Source organism: Setaria italica, chromosome VIII (genome assembly GCF_000263155.2).
Source record: "Setaria italica strain Yugu1 chromosome VIII, Setaria_italica_v2.0, whole genome shotgun sequence".
Classification (NCBI taxonomy): Eukaryota; Viridiplantae; Streptophyta; class Magnoliopsida; order Poales; family Poaceae; genus Setaria; species Setaria italica.
Window position 1 is genome coordinate 6984005 of NC_028457.1, and position 22203 is coordinate 7006207.

The 22203-nt window shown below is 46.1% G+C and overlaps 1 protein-coding gene and 1 long non-coding RNA gene across 2 annotated transcripts; both read left to right on the plus strand.

Moving 5' to 3' along the window:
- The first annotated feature begins 5826 nt into the window (after nucleotides 1–5826).
- On the plus strand, nucleotides 5827–6576 carry LOC101783727. The gene is made up of 2 exons (XR_001164740.1): nucleotides 5827–6196; nucleotides 6288–6576. It is a non-coding gene; the product is annotated as an uncharacterized LOC101783727 (long non-coding RNA).
- A 1950-nt stretch (nucleotides 6577–8526) lies between these two features.
- On the plus strand, nucleotides 8527–11178 carry LOC105914903 (L-type lectin-domain containing receptor kinase IX.2). The gene is made up of 4 exons (XM_022829437.1): nucleotides 8527–8711; nucleotides 8863–9536; nucleotides 9661–9795; nucleotides 9921–11178. The coding sequence occupies exons 2-4, from the start codon at nucleotides 9032–9034 to the stop codon at nucleotides 10826–10828; spliced, it is 1548 nt and encodes a 515-aa protein (XP_022685172.1). The 5' UTR covers nucleotides 8527–8711; nucleotides 8863–9031; the 3' UTR covers nucleotides 10829–11178.
- Nucleotides 11179–22203: the final 11025 nt, after the last annotated feature.

Sequence of the window (22203 nt, forward strand, 5' to 3'; positions counted from 1 at the left end):
CAATTAATTAACCCATCCAAGGGGTGATGATGTAGGTATCCAACTCTCAAACGCATGGAGCTATAAAACTAACTTTCAAACCAACCGTCGCTATCGTTGCTATTTCCGAAAAAGGGATGAGCAATTTCCAATCAAAATAAATAATCTCACAAAATGCAACCATGGTGAATCAAGCACTCAAACACAGCTAGGCAAGTACAATCTAAGAAATTTACCAGCCATCACCCGCCCCTAGAAAATGGTTCTGCACAAGAAAAAATTGTAACTTTTCATATGATTTTGGATGAAGATGAACTTTATACTAAACTTGTAGACCTTGACGAGATTTAAAACTTTGCAGTTGACCAAATTTTTATTTGAGACCGTTTCCTGATCCAAACACTTACTATAAATGTATGAAAGAAACACATGTTGCCATATCACCGATCCGGACCTGCCCTGGACGTGGCTGCGATGGAGCTCACTATGGCACCGACACGTTTTTTTATTTTTTAATCAATTAGTAGGGGCGAATAAGGCATCACCCATCCCTGGAAATAACATTTCTAGGGGCGGGTCACCTCCTCACCTGCCTATGGAAATAACATTTGGAGGGGTGGGTAAGGTGTCCGCCCTTGGAAATGGTTTGCAAGGGCGGACACCTTACCCATTTCTGCAAATAGATATTTGTAGCTCCAAAAAGCAGGAGCGGGTAGCGCACCTGTCCCTACAAATGCTATTTCAGTCGCTAACAATCGCTCCTGAAAACCATTTTTTAGCAATGTATTGCATAGTGATATTGCTGGACGAGGGTGATGAGATTCAGCGGGTGGCATGTCGACCAGCGCTATCCGTAGCCAAGGATGCACCTCCCTACCTCGCATCAACAAAGCCGCACTTGTACCCACTTGCAAGGACCAGTGCAGCTCGAGGGGTCAGTGGGTAAAGATCCTCCGACGAGCAGCGCGACACAAGCGGGTACTGGATGGTGACGCACAGCGAGCCCCCTTAACACGGAGCTGTAACATGGAGACAGCTCCCTAGGGCTGGTGGCTAGAGATCCTTACAGGCAGTGGCGGAACTGGGGTGGTGGCCGGCAGGGGCCATGGCCACCCCAGCAAAAATGAAATAAGTTTATTTAGTCAATGGTTAGCATGCTGTGGGGGCAAACCTAACTGCCGAACGCACACAGCTGCCTGCAGCAGCTCGTCAAGACGCTAATATAAGATCCTGTCCTTGCAATATTTCATTTTCAATCTCGCAATCGTAGCGGACTCAGTGCCAACGTCTAGTGCCACTCCGCGGACTGGCTCTGCGACAGCGCCATCGCGCAAATGACAGCGGGTAGGCAGGTAGCCGCGGCCACAATGGAGGCTAACTTAATGACAAGTCCTGCTCTTGATGTTCCTCCAACTCAAACCAATGTAAAACGAGCTCTATTTTCTTAATCTATATCTCCTAAACTGTTTTCGATTTAATTTCTTTGTCTCACATTGAGAGAGATTGCAATAAAGGTCATGACATATTTGATTATTGATGATTTTAATATAGTGAAGAATATCGCAGTGAAATTTAAACGAACAAGATATATTGACCACTTTTGCAAACTATTCACTTTAGTGTATTGTCGTTGCATAATTAATTACTGTAGTCATTGTTAGCTAGTGTATGCTTGGGTGAACAATGAAAAAGTAGGATCAATTATCAAATTCTTGAATTAGCAAATATTTGTCTGGCCTCCTTTAATTTTCTCGCTAGTTCTGCCACTGCTGGGAGTGCAAGGTGATGGCGACACACAACGAGGTGGCTAGAGATCCTCCACCTCCAGACGGGTGGGGCAAGGTGTCAGCGGCATGCGGTGAGCCCGCTTCATGCGGATAGAGAGAAAGAGATGCAGGTGGGAGGATTTGCATCAGTTATATGAGGATAAAATTTTGAAATTAAAAAATAATTTGTGGACAAGAGTGTGCCGACAATTACGTGTTTTAGGCCCCGCATCCTAGTATTATGGAATAGAAAATCTCCCCCCCTAGCCATGGCTGCCCGAGCGTGCTGCCAAAAGTCCATGTGGGCGCAAGGACTGGGACCGTGGGGCTCTCCTCTCCCTGGCTGGGTGTCCCCTCTCCCTTTTTTTTATGAAACAGGAGGGGCAAACCCCCTACTAATTAATAATATATTTAAGAAAGTACCAACAACAACACAAAGGCAAAGTTCAAGAAACAAAGAAGGAAAGAAAAAAATAAGAAAAATTACAAAGATTGGTCTAGCCACTGAAACATAGGCGACTACCATTCCTCTTTTTACTCTGAGAATAACTAGAGCAGAAACTGTTTTGACGCATGCTAAACATGCTTGAACAGAGGGCTAAATCCCTTTGAAGATCAGGTCGTTTCTAGACATCCAAATGCACCACCTCATAAGAATGATGATTTCCATGAAAAAGGAACCTACAACAACTCTCTGAAACTGTCTAAAATGTCATATGGCTCAGCAGACATATCGATGAAAAGCCCTAAGAGAATCCAACATTGTTGAGCAAAAGAACAACCAAGTAGTAGATGGAATAGAGTTTCCTCTCCTTCATTCATACATAAAACACAATCATAAGAAGGCAGGTTCATGTTTTTCCTCCTCAGAATGTTTCTGGTGTTTAGTCTGTCTCAGAGGACTAGCCAGAAGAACACTTTATGCTTGTATTGATATTTTGACTTCCAAAGCCAATTGAAAACCAGATGAACTTGCCTATGACCAGTGACATGTTTATAAACTTTCTGTGAAGAAAATGAGGGAGAACCCCAAATGTATGTCCACACATCAGGATCAGAGTTGATTTGAAGATCCTCCAGACTAGAAGCAAGGACAATCAGTTGTTCCAGAGCAATAGCAAATAAAAGCAAATAAAAGAGTTGATCTAGATCACTTATGGCCTAAGAATTCTGAATGGTGATGTCTTTTCTTCTAGCGAAGGAGAATAGCTAAGGGAAAGCCTGAGCAGGAACTCTATCATTCTAGAGATAATGCCAAAGATAGCATGTTTGTCCATCTTTAATCGAAATTGAAGCCATGCCTTTGAATTTATCCAGAAGCTTGAGAACATCCTTCCATCAGAAGGAGCCCTTCTTAACATGACTGGAGAGTCGCCCATTAGAATTGTACTTCTCCCATACAAGATGGGCTTAGGGAATGTTTGCTCTATTAAAGAACTTATGCAGATTTTTCATTACTAGTGCTTCATTCTGAGTTTGAAGGTTCAGGACCCCCAATCCTCCCTACTTTTTGGGCAAGCTAACCATTTCCCATACAGCTTTGGGTGGTTCTTTGTTGTTGATATTAGAGCCCCTCCAGAGGTAATGCTTCCTGTATTTATCCACTTGCTTGTAAACTGTTTTATGTAGTAAGAAGGTACTCATATAGAACATCAGGAGGGATGAGAAAACTGAATTAGTCATTTCTAGCCTTCCGCATGAGAAAGAAAAGCTGAAGTACTAACTAGTCTTTTTTCACATCTTGAAACCATAGGTAGGAATTCTTTAATTGTTGGTTTGGTGAGGCCTAGAGGTAGACCTAAATATGTGAAGGGCAGGGTACCCACAATACATCCAAAAGTTTGTGCTAGGAGACTTAACCTCTCATCATCAATATTAACAGGGACCATCATTGACTTGGAGTAATTTACTTTAATACCAGTAGAAGTACCACAAAGTTCTGCAGTATATCCTTGAGAGTTTGCAATTGAGATGGACAACCTTCCATGATGATCAGGGTATCATCAACATATTAAAGAATGGGGAAATCCTAGCTATGAAGGAGAGGGATTGGTAGCTGGAGAAGGCCTCTTCTTCTTGGATCATTCAAGATAGATTGTAATAAGTCTGCTGCCAAGACAAAGAGAAGTGGTGATAGGGGGTCATCTTGCCTCACCCTTCTTTTGCAATGGAAGGTCTTTCTAGGAACACCATTAAGTAGAATTGAGGAAGTGCCTGAACTGAAAATATCTCTCATCTAGTTTAACTATACAGGGCTAAACTCTTTGTATTTCATATTGGCCAGCATCGCTTCATGGTCTATCTTGTCAAAGGCTTTCTCAAAATCTAACTTGAAAATGACAATTTTCTTATGAAATTGATGACATATATGGAGTTATTCCAAGGCCCATGCAAGACAATCCTGAATTGTTCTGGATTTGATGAAACCATACTGATTCTTGTGGATGATTCCCATGATGACTCTCTGCAGCCTATTTGCCAATAACTTTGTAATGATTTTCACAGAGCAATTTAATAAATAAATAGGCCTGAAGTAAAAAACTTTAGAGGCACCATCAATTTTTGGAATGAGAGTGATATAAGATCCATTCATACTTCTAAGACAAATATCTCCAGTGTGAAAGGCTGCATACAAATCATAAAAACCTTACTTGATTATTGGCCAACATTTCTTGATAAAATCAATGTTGAAGCCATCAGGCCCTGGAGCCTTATCATTGGGCAAATTTTTTGTAATAGAATCAATTTCTTCATGTGTGAAAGGATCATCCAAATAATGAAGGCCTTCTGAGAGAGTCAGAAGCTGTTCCGGTTCAAAAAGCATAGCCTAATGATCAGAGGTGCCTAGTATTTCTTTATATGCCTCCCAAAGAATGACTTATTTAGCATGATGTGCAGTTTGTTGCTGACCATTATTATCTCCTAAACTTGTGAGCAGATTTCTTCTATGTTTGATGGTTGCATTAGCATGAAAGAATTTGGTGCCTTCATCACCAAATTTCACCCACGTAATGATCACCAAATTTCACCCACGTAATGGTCCCTCTCTATTTCCAATAGATTCTTTGTTGGTTTAGTAAAGCTATCAGCTTATCTTACAGGACAGACTTAAAATTACATTCCATCAAAGAGAGATCTCTAAATTCCTCTATGATTTCCAGAAGAGAAAGGACTAACTTCATATTGGAAATGTTAGTTTTGAGACTAGACAGCTGAGCCTGCCAAGCCTTAAGCACCCTCCTTAAATTCTTGATTCTTGAACTTAGCTGTCAGGGCTTTTGATTTATCAGAATAGTGAACTGGCACAGACCAACCATGTTTAACAATGTTCGTAAAGTGCTCGTGTTCCATCCAATAATTCTCAAACCTGGAGGTATTTCCTTTTTGGAATGTCTGTTCCAATACTAATAGCATAGGGAACATGGTCGGAAGTTTCCATTACCAAGGATGCTGCCATAGTGTTAGGATAATTCAGGGTCGAAGAATTGGATGTAAAGAACCAATCAAGTCTCTCTAGTAGAGGAGATTGCTGCTTGTTTGTCCATGTGAACTGTCTAGTTTCAAGCAGAATTTCAACTAACCCAAGAGAAGCTTATAAGCTTATAAACTGGTGAAGCCTATAAACGTGGGCCGGTGATGGTCACGAAGGGAAGGAGTGAGAACGAACCTGCGTCAGTAAAACTTCCTAGCCGTGTAAGCACCGCGAGAAATCAGAGTGTCACTCTCCCGTCCATCTGTTTGCATGTGTTCCTGTTAATTTAGCCTCATGTTTTAATTGAGATCACAGATTTATCACGTATTATACTGCATGTAGTATCTGTCCGTCTGTCTATCTATCTGTCTGTCTATCTATCTATCTTCAAAGTAAGTGCATATTAAAATCTATATACGCAAAGCTTGGTCACAAATGCTTACATATCACGCTTCATGTGTACAAGCATTTTATATCCAACTATATCCGTATATCTATCGGATCAAAATATTCAAAATATCCCTATCCTTAAATCCTTTGCGTGCCTGCGTGGGTTCCGCCCATCCTATATAAGGGAGCGCAAGTGTGCATTCCATTGTACATAGGACACTTACTAGTTCCTTAACAATTAGCAGCAAGATGTTTTATTGGAAAATGGCAGTTGCCATCTTGTTAGTATGTGCGATATCTCCCCCTCAAGTAGTGACTGGTACTTGTACGGAGACTCAGAAGGCAAGAGTCATGTTTTACTGTCATACTTTCACCAAGAAAGGATCCACTGGCAACGTTATACACATCCACAGTGACTGTTGTGTAGCGGTGAGACTGGTGCCGAACAGCGACATGAAATGCGTCGTCTCCATGCTAACAGATAAAGAGAAGGAGGAACACGATGAGGAAAGGATCCTGTCTCTTGAATCGCTTTGCGAGTATCATCCTCCTCCATCTCCACCCTCTTCCTTGTCAACATAATAATCAGGTAAATACCGCTTGTTGATGATCTATTTTGGTTCCTAAGTACAATATACTAGTGATGAGAAGCTAAAAGAAGATTAATTTATTCCTGGCAGATCAGGGTGTAGAGGAACGGATGTCACCGCTAATGGGGTCGGTGCATGACACTAACATACAGTTTGAAAGAAGATACATATGCTAGTTAATAAAAATGGTCAAAGCATGATCCCTGTGATGTCTATCTTTCGTACTAAAGAAAAAAAAACGTTTGATGTATGTAGCAGGCATGACCCCATGCCTGCTCATCATAGCAAGCATGGCCCAGTGTCGGTGTAGATCATGCCAGATCTGATCCTCCTGGGAGCCAACAGTGTCTCCAATATCTACAAAAGGATCTGGTGTCAATTATATGGTTGGACAAACCATGACCAGAACTTTAGCTTGATCTCCAAACCTTCGGATATCACTTGCTCGAGTGGGGAATCGATCTGCATGCAGTTGGCGGCGGTGTGTAGGCATTTAGGTGTTTAGTATCCAATTGGTCTGAGTGTGCCTTAGTGGCGGCGGTGTGTAGTGAACTAGTGATACCAGCGTCATGGTTGCCCACCGACCACGGGGTTGCTTGGAGCACCGGCCCTTCCGATGATAACTCCCCGTCTCCCATGTCTTCGCCGGTATTCTAAGGCTTCTCTCATTTCTCTCCGCACATGTACAGAAAGGAAGCACGGAATGTACGATATCCATGGTTGTGCTCCCGAACGCGCTGCGCAGAGCCATGTAGACTTGCGCGCTTGCTCGCCCACCGTCTTTCCCATTCGGCGATTCCTGACGCTGATTTGTTGGGCCAGTTATGACTAGGTAGCATGTAATGCAACGCACTATCTCAGATAGCTTCTTCAGAGTTTACCACTCATTTCGATCAGTTTGGATAGCTTGTTCAGAGTTCACCATTCGTTTCGATCGGTTGGCGGAAAGTTTCTGCAGCCGTTGCATTGCCATCTAGTTCCCTAATTTGACCTTGCAGGTCCCGAATTGATCCGGTCTTTGCCAGGGAAATCTCACTGTGCCCTTTGAGTTTTCCATTGACTTTTACTGGATGATCCTATCAAGAGCAGTTGACTACTATATATCGGTTCGTGCCAGCTGTAGAGCTAGCGTAGACTACTACTGGTCTCGTTTGGGTTCCAGCGCAGAACCCTGCACATCAACAGCAAATAAAGGAAATGTTCTACTGCAGGACTACATGCAGGCTTGAGTCTCAATTATATTGTTTCACGTGGATAAGAGGCGAGGGAGCTAGGGGTGTTTGGTAGCACTCCACTTCAGAAAAAATAGCTCAACTCTACCAACTCCATCCTTTTGCAGCTTCACTCCATCAACTTCATGAAAACGTGGAGTTGTTGCACGTGTTTGGCTGATTGCAGGACTCCAGCTCTGAAAACATGAGGACTTATTTTGAATAATCTATTTTACCCATTATAAATGAACTCACATGTCAGTCTCTCTCTTCTCCCCTCCTCTTCGGCTCTCCTCTTTTCTCCAGTGCACCTCCCAGCTAGCATCCGGAGCCACGCCGCCGGCGACACCTGCTGCGGCCGTTGCCCTCCTCCTGCTCTTCCTCTCGCACAAGAACAGAATCTAACGACAAAGTGAAGGTCGATTTAATTCTCACAAAAAAAATAACAAACAATAATAAAACCGAATTACAAGAGCCAATTATTCTAGATGCTGTCGCTAGCAGCAAGCAATCTTGAAATCCTTTGCTACGCAGGCACGAGCGAGATGACGAGCAGCTCGCCTGGCGTACCACCGCTGTACTCTCGGGCGTATGGATCATGGATCTATTCGTTGGATTTTAGGCCTTGTTTAGTTGCCTAAATTTGGGTGTCCAAAATCACAGTTGTAGCACTGTAGCACACTATAGCGTTTCGTTTGTATTTGTGAATTATTATTCAAATATTGACTAATTAGGCTCAAAAGATTCATCTCGCAAAGTACAACAAAACTGTGCAATTAGTTTTTGATTTCGTCTACATTTAGTACTCCATGCATGTACCACAAATTTGATGTGACGAGGAATCTTTTTTTTGCATAGTATCAAAGTTAGAAGTTTGGGAGAACTAAACACGCCCTTAACTTAACGTGGAAGATGGGAGGAGTGTCACATGGCCGGCACATGACCGGCCGGCGGTGGGCAGGCAGTGCCCGATAGTCGGCTGCGCGACGGTGATTATTTAAGGTCAAAATAGCGCGCGCGCCCATCTGTTTGCTTCTCACAGTCTTCGCACTCAGTTTAGGAAACCATAAATATGTGACTACAGTCTCGCTGGCCACACACACACTAGAACCCAGCCAGCGATATTGCTAGCTCTTCTCCTTGTGCGGCCATGGGCTATCCAAGAGTTCCCCTTCTTCTCCTCATCCTCCAAGCTCACCTCTGCCTCGTGTCCCCTGGCGTCGCTGGGCTCTCTTTCAGCTACGACTTCTCCATCCCGGATCCGGGCCGCATCAACAGGAAGATCTTGAGGTACATCAGCCAGGTGTGCATCTAGGCCACTTCTGTGGTGTCCCCATGACACCAATAGATTGTGATAATCTCCATTGAAAAATATGCTTATTAGTACTAATCCAATAAGTAGATGGTATATATCATTTCGCTATAAAGATGACACCAATGGTTATTCTGCCTAGACCCCTCCCCGACTATGGCAACAGCGAAAACCGCTGTGGAGGCGTCATCTGTCTACATAGCAGCTACGTGAAGAATAGCTCTGCCCGTGTCTTTTACAAGCAGCCGGTTCGCCTGTGGGACGGCCTCACCGGCAAGAGAGCGAGCTTCAGCACTAGCTTCTCATTCTCTATGAGTGGCCTCCGAGTGGGGTTGAATACCACCACCCTACCGAAAGGGCCTGGCACCGCGTTCTTCATCGGGCCGTTCCCCTCGAGCCTGCCGCCGAACTCAGGCGGCGGGCTCCTGGGCCTCTTCGGCGACAAATCATCTTTTACGCCCACCGTGGCTGTGGAGTTCGACACGCAGTGGGACGAAGGCTGGGACCCCTACGACGCGACCGGCGACCACGTCGGCATCAACGTGAACTCGATCCATTCCGACAGTTACTCCAGGGACTTGGCGAAAGGGGACCTCGCCGCCGGTACCGTTTCAGCAAACGTCACGTACGACGCAGGCTCCAATCTGCTGGAGGTTACCGTACGACTGGCCAACGGGAGTACTACGAGCATCAGCGCACTACTCAACTTGAAGAAGCAACGGTTGCCACAGGACGCGGCCATTGGGTTCTCGACCGGCAAAGGGGAGGACACCAATTTCAGTCCCGTCCTCATCTCGTGGTCATTCAGCTCAACAGGTGAGAAGACTATCTACAGCCACTAGCTACTATTACAACGTCTTAAGACTGTTATTGCTGTTAATTATGCATCCGAAAAAGGAAACTTACCGTTGATGATGTATACGTATTGCTGCTCGTACAGATCCAAGGACCCCGTTATGGGTGATAATACTGTCGTCTGTTGCAAGTGCATTATTGGCCGCTTCAGTAGTGGCCGCTCTGATTTTCTTTACCATGCGTAAGCGTTGGGCCGCGATGATGAAGATAGAGTCGCCAGGTAATTTAAAACCCTCCCTCTTGCTATAGCTTAGTATTTGTTAGGAGTAAATTCTTCTTCAATCATACAATCGAGTTAATGGAGTTATTCTCGTACACAATCCACTCCGGAAAATGCCATATCAGTTGCGAAGGAGTTCTCGTACAACGAGCTGTCGGCGTCGACCAACAACTTCTCCGAGGACAGGAAGCTCGGCGCCGGCTCATTCGGGAAAGTGTACAGGGGAGACCTGAAGGATCCGCGCATGCCGCCGGTGGCAGTGAAAGTATTAACAGGGCACATGGATTCGCAGATCAGGAAGGACTTTGTCACCGAGGTCACGACCCTGTGCCAGCTGAGCCACCGGAACCTGGTGAAGCTCGTCGGCTGGTGCAGCGACGGCAAGCCGCTCATGCTCGTGTACGAGCTGGTAACCAACAGGAGCCTCGACGAGCACCTCCACGGCCAAGGGAGGCTGCTCACCTGGACTGAGAGGTACCAGGTCGCCCTTGACATCGGCTTCGCCATCGAGTACCTCCACAACGGCTGCAAGGAGCCCATCCTTCACCGGGACATCAAGCCCGACAACGTGATGCTGGACGACGCGTTCCACGCCAAGCTCGGCGACTTTGGGCTCGTGAGGCAGGTCAACCCCGGACAGGGCTCCCTCAGAGGCACGACAATGATCGGGAGCTACCACTACATGGACCCCCAGTGCACCAATGGCTCAGCGAGCACCGCGTCCGACATGTACAGCTTTGGCGTGCTGCTGCTGGAGGTCGCCACCGGCAAGAGGTCTCAAGCGTCTCTCGACCCAGAAAAGGGCTTCCCAAACAGCCTGACTAGCACTGTCCGGGAGTCGTACCATAAGGGCCACGTCGTCGAGATGGCTGACGCGCGGCTCAACGGCGATTTCGACAAGAGCCAGATGGCACGCGTGCTCACAGTCGGGCTCCTGTGTGTCCAACTCGATCGCGCGCTCCGGCCGGAAATCAGAGAGGCCATCAACATGCTGTCTAATCCAAGCCATCCGGTACCTCAACTTGGTGCCTGAAAGCATTAGCTCGCCTTCGCCATCAATAGTTTAGGGACAAAAATGCAATTTTGTTTAAGGACTGGCCATGATATTTTACTTCTATTGTTAATGTAGAAAAACAAAAGCTAGCAAAAGGTATACATGCATGATGTGTATCACCCTAGTGCAAGTGTTTATGCTGCATCTCTTCGACATGAATGGCATCCTAGGTGGCCTTGCTTACCATAGAAAACTACATGAGGCTCCTCTCCCTTGATGGGATCTGTCGCAGGTGCCACATTCTTTGGTGCTCCAAGTGCTGCAGTGGGTTTCGTGTATATCAAGTTCATCAATAAGGGCACACATTGCATGTTTAGATGTAGGGCACATTATCGGATCAACATATTTGTGTATGGATAACGAGACAGTAATTAATGACCTTGTTGCAAGTTCCCGTCCTGGGCTCCTGGCCCTCGCTCTGCTGCTTCCACCTCGTCCTCTGCTTTCTCCCCTGTTTCTCAGAGCTGCTCTGTTTCTTGTGTTGCTTGACGGCGTGCCCCCCTGGTGTAGTGGTGTGGAAGCTCTATGAACACAGCAAGTACGCAACAAAAACCGGCATAGTTCCAACATTCTCAATCACTTTCTCATTTAGAAAAGATCATCCCTTTTATAGTTAATGAAAAGCAACTTTACATCCCTAATTTATCCCTGTTCAACCATTATATTTCTGAAATATGATGTACACGAATGTCTTTAGGATGGAAGTGTTCAATTTTACTTCCTACTTTGGGTCACGCTTCTCACGCAGCTTGGCCCGTACCCTCGCTGCAATCCAAACCGTATCGAGAGAACTATGGTTCGAGGCTTTAGGCTTCAGACAGACCGTGAACGGCCATCGAGGTTCCTCGCTTCCGTCACGGTTCAATTTCCACCCTCGCTATAAACCTTGAACCTTGCTACGAGAGACTTGACTACCTGGAATACAACAAGTAAACAACCAAACCTCTTTGATATTCGTTAGTGAGATCGACGATCTCGCATACACTTGGGGTTAACGAGAACCCCTCTAGAACCCTCGGGTGACGAGAAGATGTCCCATGACTACTTGCCAGGTGTTTTGTCGACGCGATCCAGGGTTCTTATGATGGTTAAAGAAACTGACTTGTTACATTAATAACCTTCAGAGGTCGGCCATTAGTGTCATGATCCCGCCAATGGTTTTTTAGAAAATGGAATTGTTTTCAACCTCTACGACCGCACAGCCAAATTTTTATAGCAAATTCTGCTTCGAAGCTGATCACCGAAATGAAAGTAAAAGTTAAGAGGGAAAAAATCATAAGCAAAGTCTATTATCGCTTCTCCATCCGTTCTTGACAAAGATATCCAAAACGACAACTTCCAGCGCTTTGCTTGCCACCTGAACTGATTCCCTTGATGCTTGATTGTCTCATTACCATCACAAAAGCAACATTTTTTTACCACCCTTACAATCTTTTGTTAATATTACACCCTGGTGGATGAACCAAAGGAAAATCTTTATTGGTACAGAAAATTTTTCAAAAAACACCCCAAATTTTTTCAAAATCCAACCTGCAGTCTAGGTACAGATAACCCTAGTAAGATTTAAAATAACCCCGAACATCGTCGGAATCGAACCCGCCATCCAAGACCTCTCTTACACAATTTCCTACGAAAACCCTCTACTTTAACGAAATCACCTCACCCATCTACTTTAACGAAATCACCTCACCGTCCAACCCACAAGTAATATAAATATAGATGTAAAAAAATAATATGGATGCAAACTGATAATTTATTAACTAATAAATTGACTGCCACTTTGAAACATAGAAAAATGATAAAAATATAAGTTAGTTTTGGTTGGCTTTATTACAACCAGAGGTATCCAATAAAAAAAATTAAATCTAGCAATGAAATTTAATTACAAGATACTTTTCAAAGTCCACTATTTGATATTGCATAAATATTATGTGCTCCGTTTAACTATAAAAATATAAATTTTAAACCAAATAGATGAAGGGCTATTTCTGCGCCGCAACATCGCTCACTGTTCTAGTGCAACGCACTGAGGCTGGTAGCTCGTTCAGTTTTCGTGAGGCGTTTGGATGGGCTGGGGCGACAACTTTCCGCTCTCTTTGCATTGCCATCGAGTTCTCTAATAGCAACTTGCAGCCTTGCAGGTCGCAATTGGCCAGTTCGTCCAGCTATGTTTTAAAATGTCTTTGGCAGGGAACTCTCACAGCACCTTCTGTTTTTTTCCCCCGTTGACTTGACCTGGACCATAGCAACTATCCAAAGTCGTTGCCATCTCGGTGGCCTGTGGGTGCCAGTGAATTTCTGATAATCAATGCAAAGGGAAATAATTTCTAGTGGCACACTAGTACTGCATTGCTTCATCACCTAAATGAATGAGTTGCCCCACATGAATCTGAAACGGTAAATTGCTACTTGTGTCGGGCGGTGTATACCCCACCTTTTTCTTGGCCCCTGCAGAAGTACGTACCTAGGTTGTGATTGGTCTGGCGCACAAGCCCAAACAAGGCCAGCCCAGTCTATCGTATACCACAAGTTAAACATCGTGGTTCCGTGTTTTTAACACCATGATAGGTCAAATCTCTCAACATTGATTACATCAAAATGTTGCTCTACAACTGCGAGTTTCTCTTCTGAAATCCCTTCATAAAGTGTAAATTTGCTCATTGATGCAGATTTATATCGAAATATAACATGCATTTATTAGTCAGGTGAATATACAGGACTGAAAAAGTCCAACAAAAAGTTGAAAATTTAAATAAAAGGTTGTAAGGGTGTACTCCCTCTATCCCGCAAAGTGTGTCCTTTTAGACTCTCAAATTTATCCCACAAATAGTGTCATTTTACCTCCTAATAAACTACATCTAATTAAAGTAACACTCGCACTAATAAAAAAATATATGGAGAAGCGCGTAGAGCCAATCAAATAATTAATTGATATTATTTTCCTAGTTCCAATACACGTGCATTTATTTACGATCTAGAAAATTAAACAAACAGCACGATTTTCAATCAAAATTAATATTAGTTATTATGAGCAATATAGATATTTCTTATCACTAGTAATGTGTCTAAAATTTTCTAAATAGACATTCTTTGCGACATCACAAATGCTCCCATCCAAATATCCAACAAGAACACAGTACCATATTTTATAGTTTCGTCTGTGCTCATAGAGGCCACATCTCTCTCCATGCTGTTGTTTCTCCCTTCGCATAGAGCACAAGGGCCTGGCTGATGGAGCTGCCACACCTGGCGCTAGGTGGACTCGTAACGCAGGGCCTCGTAATGTTTTTTTTCTCGTCGATTCTCGTTGCCTCGGACTTTCGCCAAAAATTGAGGTCAGAGTGGATGTTGTCATTCCCGTGAAATCAACTGGCGTAGGAAACTTTCCTCCGTTTTACCGTTCCTATTTCCTTTGTTCCAAACAGCTTTCATAGGAAACTTTCGAGAGGAATCAGTTCCTTCACGATTCCTCCAAAATTCCTTTGAACCAGACCGGGTCTAAGAGTAGTTGACCGGATGTAACTTGCTAATACTCCCTCCGTTCTCTACTCCCTCCATTCTCTAGTACCATTTTCTCATGGCACAGTGACAAGAAAAATAATCCTATCTATCATTCTACTTATCATCCATTTAATCATGCTATTAACCGGTCCTCGTAAACAAGCGATTCATTAAATCCTAGACTTCTTGATGTCCATGTAGCATATGAAATCCGAGATAACCATTAAATGCATCGATGCTTGACTAAAATAAGATTATCAAAAGAAAATTTTTCAGATTTGAAAATATACGTGTCAAAACCGAACGGAGGAAGTACGATATAGAAAAATAGCTGTCACGCATCAAGCGTTAAGCTGCAGTACTCTGCCATCATATCTGCAGATGGCAATGCAAGCACCTCATATCTGCGGTTGTGCATCCTGCATTTTCGCCAATTTCTTGGAGCTTGAACCGTGCTTGGGAATGGATTAGGAGCCTAGGAGGAGGCAGCTGGTCCCAGTTGGAGCTCGAGGTACGTACTTGCTCTTTCGTATACCTGGTCCAGCGCGGCACACTGTCTACTTGATTCTGCATATCCATCCCTAGCTTCCTGCTTTCTGATCCTCTGGTAACTGCAAGTTTTCTTGTGACTCTGCTCAGTGCCCACCACACATGGCGTTGCTGCTGCTCTACACTTCTGGAGAGGTAATTGCTATGCTAGTTAGTATTCCGTTCTTTTATTAAACCGCCATCCAATCAGTACCTCAATTTTGCTGTATCCTCTTACATATATGCTCGTTGTGATTCGAAACTGTGTCGCATGGAGTTGAATACGCCTACAACGGGCAACACACCAAACGCAATGAATAACAACCAAACAGTTTTTTTCTTCGAATATTGGATGTCACGAATGGTTCCGTAAAAAAGGTGCGTGTAAAGTGAGTTCAAATTAGAGAAACAAATGACATATTTAATTCATAAATGAGTCAATTTGTAGTATTTAGATCGTTGTGGGTGGGACGGTTTTGCATCATGAACTGCATAGTTTTCTCCAAGGCTTTCTTTTTCCGAAACAGAAAGAACAGTTGCCGACTATATATATATGCTCGGTACCCGACCACCCCTCCCGCCCGCACCGGACCCGAGCGCACCGCGCCCCCTCCCCTCGCCCGCCTCCCACACCTCCCGTTTTTTTTTTTTTTCATCCACCCCCGCGCCGGCTCCTGAGTTCCGAAAACCCGCGGACGGTCAAACATACCGCTTCGTTGCCCATTCAGCCATACAAGACCGCTGGCGCTAGCACATCCACCTACGTCACCGTGCGATGGACCCGGGACCGAGTACAAAGTCCGTGTTGTAAGCAACTCACGACCATGTGCCGCTGCGGGGCATTCGCAAATGGCCAGGTAGACCAAATTAAGCACCGCTGATCGTATAGATATGAACGTACAAGGGAGGTAGCTTCTTTTGATACACATATACGTGAGTTTGTTGATATTTCAATCATAAACGTAATATTGCAAATTGACCAGGGAAACTCTTTTTAAAACAAACCGAAAGAATGTGCGTGTAGAGAAGTAGATGGGAAAACACTACACACTCTAATAAGAGGGTGACCTCTACATATAGGGCCAATATAGTTTGGAGTAAAAGAAATACATCAAGTGTACAAGGAAAGGATAAATACATCCTAAAATACACATATATTTCCTAATACCCGCCCGCAGTCGAAGAGGGAGGATCACGGATGCACAGACTGGACCTAAACTCAGTAAACAAAGGAGTTGGCAGGCCCTTTATCATGATGTTCGCGAACTGATGAGAGGATGGCACGTGGAGGACCTGGACCTCACCTAAGGCCACCTTCTTACGGACGGAGTGAATATCAATCTCGACGCGCTTCGTGCACCGATGATGCACGAGGTTGGTTGTCATGTAGACAGCACTCACGTTGTCGCAGTAGACAACAGTGGCCGAAGCAAGCAAGACATAAAGCTCTTGAAGAAGTTGGCGCAGCCAGCAACACTCTGCCACAGCATGAGCCACAGCCCGGTACTCCACCTCAGCACTGGAATGAGACATCATGGTCTGACGCTTGGAGGACCAAGACACCAGATTGTCATCTAGGTAGACGTAGAAGCTGGAGGTGGAGCGTCTAGAGTCCGGGGAGCCAGCCCAGTCGGCGTTGCAGTAGGAAGTCAGAGACTGAAAAGGACCAGTGCCGATGTGAAGTCCGGAGGAGAGCGTGCCCTTCACATAGCGCAGGATGCGCTTGATCATGTCCATGTGGGGCTCGTGCGGATCATTCATGAGGAGGCACACCTGCTGAACCGCATACGCCAGGTCAGGTCGAGTTAGAGTGCGGTACTGATGGGCCCCAGCAAAACTCCGATACTCAGAGCCATCCTGGAGCTTGGCACCATCATGTGCTGAAAGCTTGGCATGAGTGTCAACGGGAGTCACTGTAGAGTGACACTCAGCCATGCTAGCACGCTGAAGAAGATCCAGGGCGTACTGTCGCTGAGATAGAAACAAGCTTTGGGAAACGCGTGATGGAGATGCCAAGGAAGTGGTGTAGGTCCCCAAGATCCGTCATGGTGAACTCGGAGTGAACACGCCCCATGATGTGTCGAAGAAGAGTCGAAGATGAGGCGGTGAGGACGATGTTGTCGACATAGAGCAGAGGTAGGCAATACTCGACCCCTCTTTGTATACAAAGATGTAGGTGTTGGAGGTATAGGCGACGAAGCCGAGCTGTCGAAGGAAGGAGGTGAACCGCTAGTACCACGCCCTCGGGGCCTACTTCAGTCCATACAAGGACTTCTGCAGGAGACAGACGTAATCGAGGGTGGCGAGGTTGACAAAGCCGGGAGGCTGCTGGTAGTAGACGGTCTCCGCGAGGTGTCGATGAAGAAAGGCATTCTTCACATCCAGCTGGTGGATCGGCTAGGCGCGAGAGGTGGCGATGTTGAGGCGGTCTGTATCGTCGCCAGTTTGACGACCAGATTGAAGGTCTCTGTGGCGGAACACCTCGGATTAACTTGGCTAAAGCACGGTTAAGTCGCCTAACACGCGAATCCCCCGCTTTAACCAAGTCAACTCGACGGTCCGTCAGATTTCATCTGGTTTAACCACTTAACAGGACCGAGTTAGCATAGCTCACACGAAGGTGAGTGGTTCCAGAGAAAATAATAGATCCACGATTAGTTCAACAATTCATTACACACTGGTTTGAAATCAGAGTTTTACAAGGATAAAAAACAACGGAAGACAAAACATAGCGGAAGCTAGCACTGGGGTCGGATGTCCCTGGTGAGGCCAAACCGGACATCAGTGATCCTTTTCCTCGCCGTCCGAGGAAGGATCCCACTCGACCGTCCACCCAGGAGGGAGCTGGGATGGCCAAGTGCCAACAGCAGCAAGCTCAAAAGTTTCAACTTCACCTGAAAAAGGAATGCCACAAACAAGGCTGAGCTTCTAAGCTCAACAAGACATAACCAACCGGTGGGAAAAACAACTACTCCACCACTTCTAGACATGCAAGGCTTTTTGGCTGAGGGGTTTTATTTGCCAAAAGCGACTATGTTAGGTCCTTATTTTCAAGGTTTTAGCTCAGGTTCTAAGTTCATTAACCAGTCTACATTGGTAGCCTATACTAAGCAAGCATAGATCCAACATTATGTGTATAAGCTCAACATCAAGACCATGTCATCATCAAACTCCTTCGTTACTCAGTGTAGCATAGCGATCAAGCAGTCTCAAACTGTGAGAGGCAGACGAATCGATTTGAGTTCTTTAGCCATGCATGGTGAACCTAACCTTACGACATCCGCGCACCACCAAGGGTCGCTTCCTGTGTCGACCGTCCCCATCAATTCCCTAACCCGTGTCGGGCCCACTTCCCTTGGTGCAAGGTTCCACAGACCCGGCCTCTGCCGTTCCGTGACCACACTTGCCACCACATGCGGCCGCAGGGAAACTCCGTTCCAGAGACACTGGATTAAACCGCTCACGTCCAGGTTCAATCAGGTACTATGCTTCCCCATCCCATAATGGGTATGTGATTAGTACTTTCAAACACTTGATCATGAACACCACAACTGTCAGTCCTTAACAGATTCAAGTAAACAGACGGGACGATCAGCCGTCCACCAAAAGAGTTCACCAAACCCTGCCCCGTCCATCGTCCTTATAGTTGTAACCAGAGGGAAAACAACCAACTCCTATAACTCGCGAGTGACAGGAAATCACTCAACTTTTACCGAGTCCTATTAAGCATTGCAACTACTCGGACCCAACAGACTAGTGTTCAGATCAAAGGAACTAAGTCATGCATCTATGGTTTCAAACAACTCCTATACGTAAATGTACATTCATAAGAAGGAAGGCATGTGCAAGTTTAGAAAGTTGGGTTCAAGCTCCGGGGCTTGCCTTCAAGCGGGGTGGAGGCAAACTAGTCCTCGGCGGGTTCGGCTTCAGCTCCTGCGATCGGCGACTCAGCTACTGCTCCGTCTTCTGGCGCCGGATGCAGTTCGTAGGTGCCGTCGGCGAGATGTAGCTCTACACAAATGCAAATGCAGGAGTTAGTACTTAGAGGGTTATTTGAACAACACTTGCAAGCTTTAGCCCAGGACTTGTAGCAAAGCTACAGGAAAGTTGGGGGAGTCCAACTTCAGTTGGTGGAGAACAGGATGAAAGGGTCGGACGGGGATAAACTTATGATCTGACCCTTAAACTTAAGGAATAACTATACTGGGGTCCTCAGACTTAACACAGAGAAGTCCCCGAAATTTTACACAGATACCCTCGGGTCAAGAAAAAGATATAGCCTAGCCCTCGGGCGAGGTGGATAAAGGTCGGCGGAACAGACAGGGTCGGGCAAGATGGAAAAAGGGGTCGGGCGAACCAGGAAGGGGTTGAAAGTTTACCTTTAGGCCTACTGGTGAAGTTTTGGGGTCGGGAAGGAACAGACTTGGGCGGAAAGGCTAAAGCGCTAAGGCTTGGGCGGCGATGAGGTTTGATGGTGCTCCGGCGGCGGGGCTTCTCGTGGACAACAAGCAAGCTCTAGCACCGCGCGGAGGAACAGGCGGCTTGCCGGGGCACATCACTGGCGAGGCGGAAAAAGGAGCTGTCTCTGCCGGAGCCATGGTTGGCAGGGGCGGTATCATTGTGGAGCGAGCTCGTGGGCGGCGCGACTGTGGAGAGGCGGAAAAACCAGAAGACATCCGGGCGCATGGCTGGAGATCCGGGCGAGGTGATGGGTGCGGGACGTGAGGCGGTCTGGCGCGGCAGTGGCAAAACTTCTGCCACGGCGGCGACGGGGCACCTTGCGCGGCCGGCGAGCGAGACAAGGCGAGGTAGAAAGGGCTGTAGGGGCTTCCGCGCGGGATTGGGAGGGAGGCGCGCTGATCTATCCTGTCGCGGCCGGCGACTGGGCGAGGCGGCGCGCGTCGGAGAAGTTGAGCCACGCGGCGGGGAAACTCTGAAGCGGGGCGCACGCGGCTCTGGCGCGTTTAACTCGAGAGAACCGGGGATTTGTTTGTGGGTCCACCACTCAGTCTCTTGTTCTCCACAGCTCCAAGATTTTGGAGGAACACTGTCTTTGGGGACTTAGAGAGAACTGTCGGTTTTTGGGTTGGGTTTCAGGGGTCGGGGCTGAGAACCGGATCTTCGGCGCTCAAGCTCAGGAAAGGCTGAGTCAGCTGGATTAGGGACTCGCCTTAAGATTAACTCGGCTGATTAACCAAGGTCGTTACAGCCTAACCCCCTTAAAAGAATCTCGTCCCGAGATTCGGGTGTAAGGGCAACCAGTGTTGTGTGCGGTCCTTACCTTCTTGGTTGAAAATAAAACCTCGGAAGTGTTTGTTTAGATACTCCTCTGTTTCCCAGGTTGCTTCTTCTTCCGTGTGGTTCCTCCATAGTATCTTGTACATTTTCACAATTTGCTGTCGGGTGTCTTTCTTTACGGTCGAGGACCTTGGCCGGGTACTTGGTGTAGGTCAGGTCGGGCTCGATTTGAAGTTGCCCCTGTTTCAAGACCTCAGTTGGGATGTGGACACATTTCTTTAGTTGGGATACATGGAAAACATTATGAATGGCCGAAAGCTGTTCTGGTAGTTGGATTCGGTAAGCAACGGGTCCACAAATTTCCACAATCTTATAAGGACCAATGTAACGGGGAGCTAATTTTCCCTTTACTCCAAACCGTTGCACTCCTTTGGTCGGGAGACTCGAAGATATACGTGATCACCAATGTCAAACCGGAGGGGTCTCCTTCTTCTGTCGGAGTAACTCTTTTGTCGAGATTGGGCTGCCTTGAGATTTGCTTGAATTATCTTAACTTGCTCTTCTGCTTCCACTACTAAATCAGGACCATAGGTCTGTCTCTCTCCAACTTGTGACCAACTCAACGGCGTCCGACATCTCCGACCGTATAAGGCTTCAAACGGTGCCATCTTCAAGCTAGTCTGGTAGCTATTATTATAGGAAAACTCTACCAAGGGTAAGCACTTGTCCCAATTCTTGTCATAATGGATGACACAAGCTCGTAGCATATCTTCAAGGATCTGATTTACTCTTTCGTTCTGACCATCGGTTTGAGGGTGATAAGTAGAGCTACGAATGAGCTTGGTGCCAAGTGATGCTTGTAGCTGTTCCCAGAAACGTGCTATAAACTAAACTCCTCGATCAGATATGATTGTCCTAGGCACACCGTGCAGAGGAACAATGCGTTCAAGATACAGCTCTGCATATTTCTTGGCCGGGTAGGTGGTGTGAACATGAAGAAAGTAGGCAGAACCTGTAAGGCGATCCACGATAACCCAAATGGAGTCATGTCGCTGCGATGTAGGGGGCAGTCCAACAATGAAGTCCATGCTGATATCTTCCCATTTCCAGGATGGGATAGGTAGTGGTTGCAGGGTACCTGCTACCTTCAAATGGCTGGCCTTGACATGTTGGCAAGTGTCACATTCCGATACGTAGCGTGCAATTTCTGGCTTCATTCCATTCCACCAAAAAGTTTGACGGAGATCCTGATACATCTTATTGCTGCCAGGATGGATTGAGAACTTGGAGAGATGGGCTTCATCTAGGATTTGCTTCTTAAGAGTGGGGTCGGATGGTACAACAAGTCGGTTTCCATAGTACACTCTCCCATTCTCATCCTGTCGGAATTGCTTGTACCCTTCATCCTTCCATGAAATCTTCCTTTTGATTCACCTTATTTCCTCATCCCCTAACTGTGCTAACCCAATTTGGTCCTCCAAAACAGACTCAAGGGAGATATGACTGAGGGTTCCATGGGAAACAATTTCCAAACTAAGTTTTCCCATCTCATGACACAGGGTCTCTGCGAAGTTGGGTGCCGACAAGCAATTGCAATGGGTCTTGCGGCTAAGAGCATTTGCCACCACGTTGGCTTTGCCGGGGTGATAATGTACTTCCAGATGATAATCCTTTATTAACTCCAACCATCTCCTTTGGCGCATGTTGAGGTCAGCTTGGGTGAAGATGTATTTGAGGCTCTTGTGATCGGTGTAGATGTTGCGGTGGGTGCCCATTAGATAGTGTCTCCATATCTTTAAGGCATGAATCACTGCTGCCAACTCAAGATCATGGGTCGGATAGTTCAGCTCATGCGGTCGCAATGCCCGCGAGGCATAGGCAATGACTCGGTTGTGTTGCATAAGAACACACCCAAGTCCAGTGCCAGAGGCGTCGCAGTATACGTCAACAGGTCTGGAAGGGTCGGGTTGAGCTAAAACTGGGGCTGAAGTCAGCAGATATTTCAAGGTGTGGAAAGCTTCTTCGCATTTGTGGCTCCACACAAACTTGACTTCCTTTCTCAGTAGCTCAGTCATCGGCTTAGCTAT

Excerpts from the sequence above, each read along its gene's own strand:
- LOC105914903 (XM_022829437.1), top strand. The coding sequence starts at position 9,032 with ATGAGTGGCCTCCGAGTGGGGTTGAATACCACCACCCTACCGAAAGGG. Across the intron at positions 9,537-9,660 it reads GTGGTCATTCAGCTCAACAG|ATCCAAGGACCCCGTTATGG; the intron begins GTGAGAAGACTA and ends CTGCTCGTACAG. Across the intron at positions 9,796-9,920 it reads GATGAAGATAGAGTCGCCAG|TTGCGAAGGAGTTCTCGTAC; the intron begins GTAATTTAAAAC and ends ATGCCATATCAG.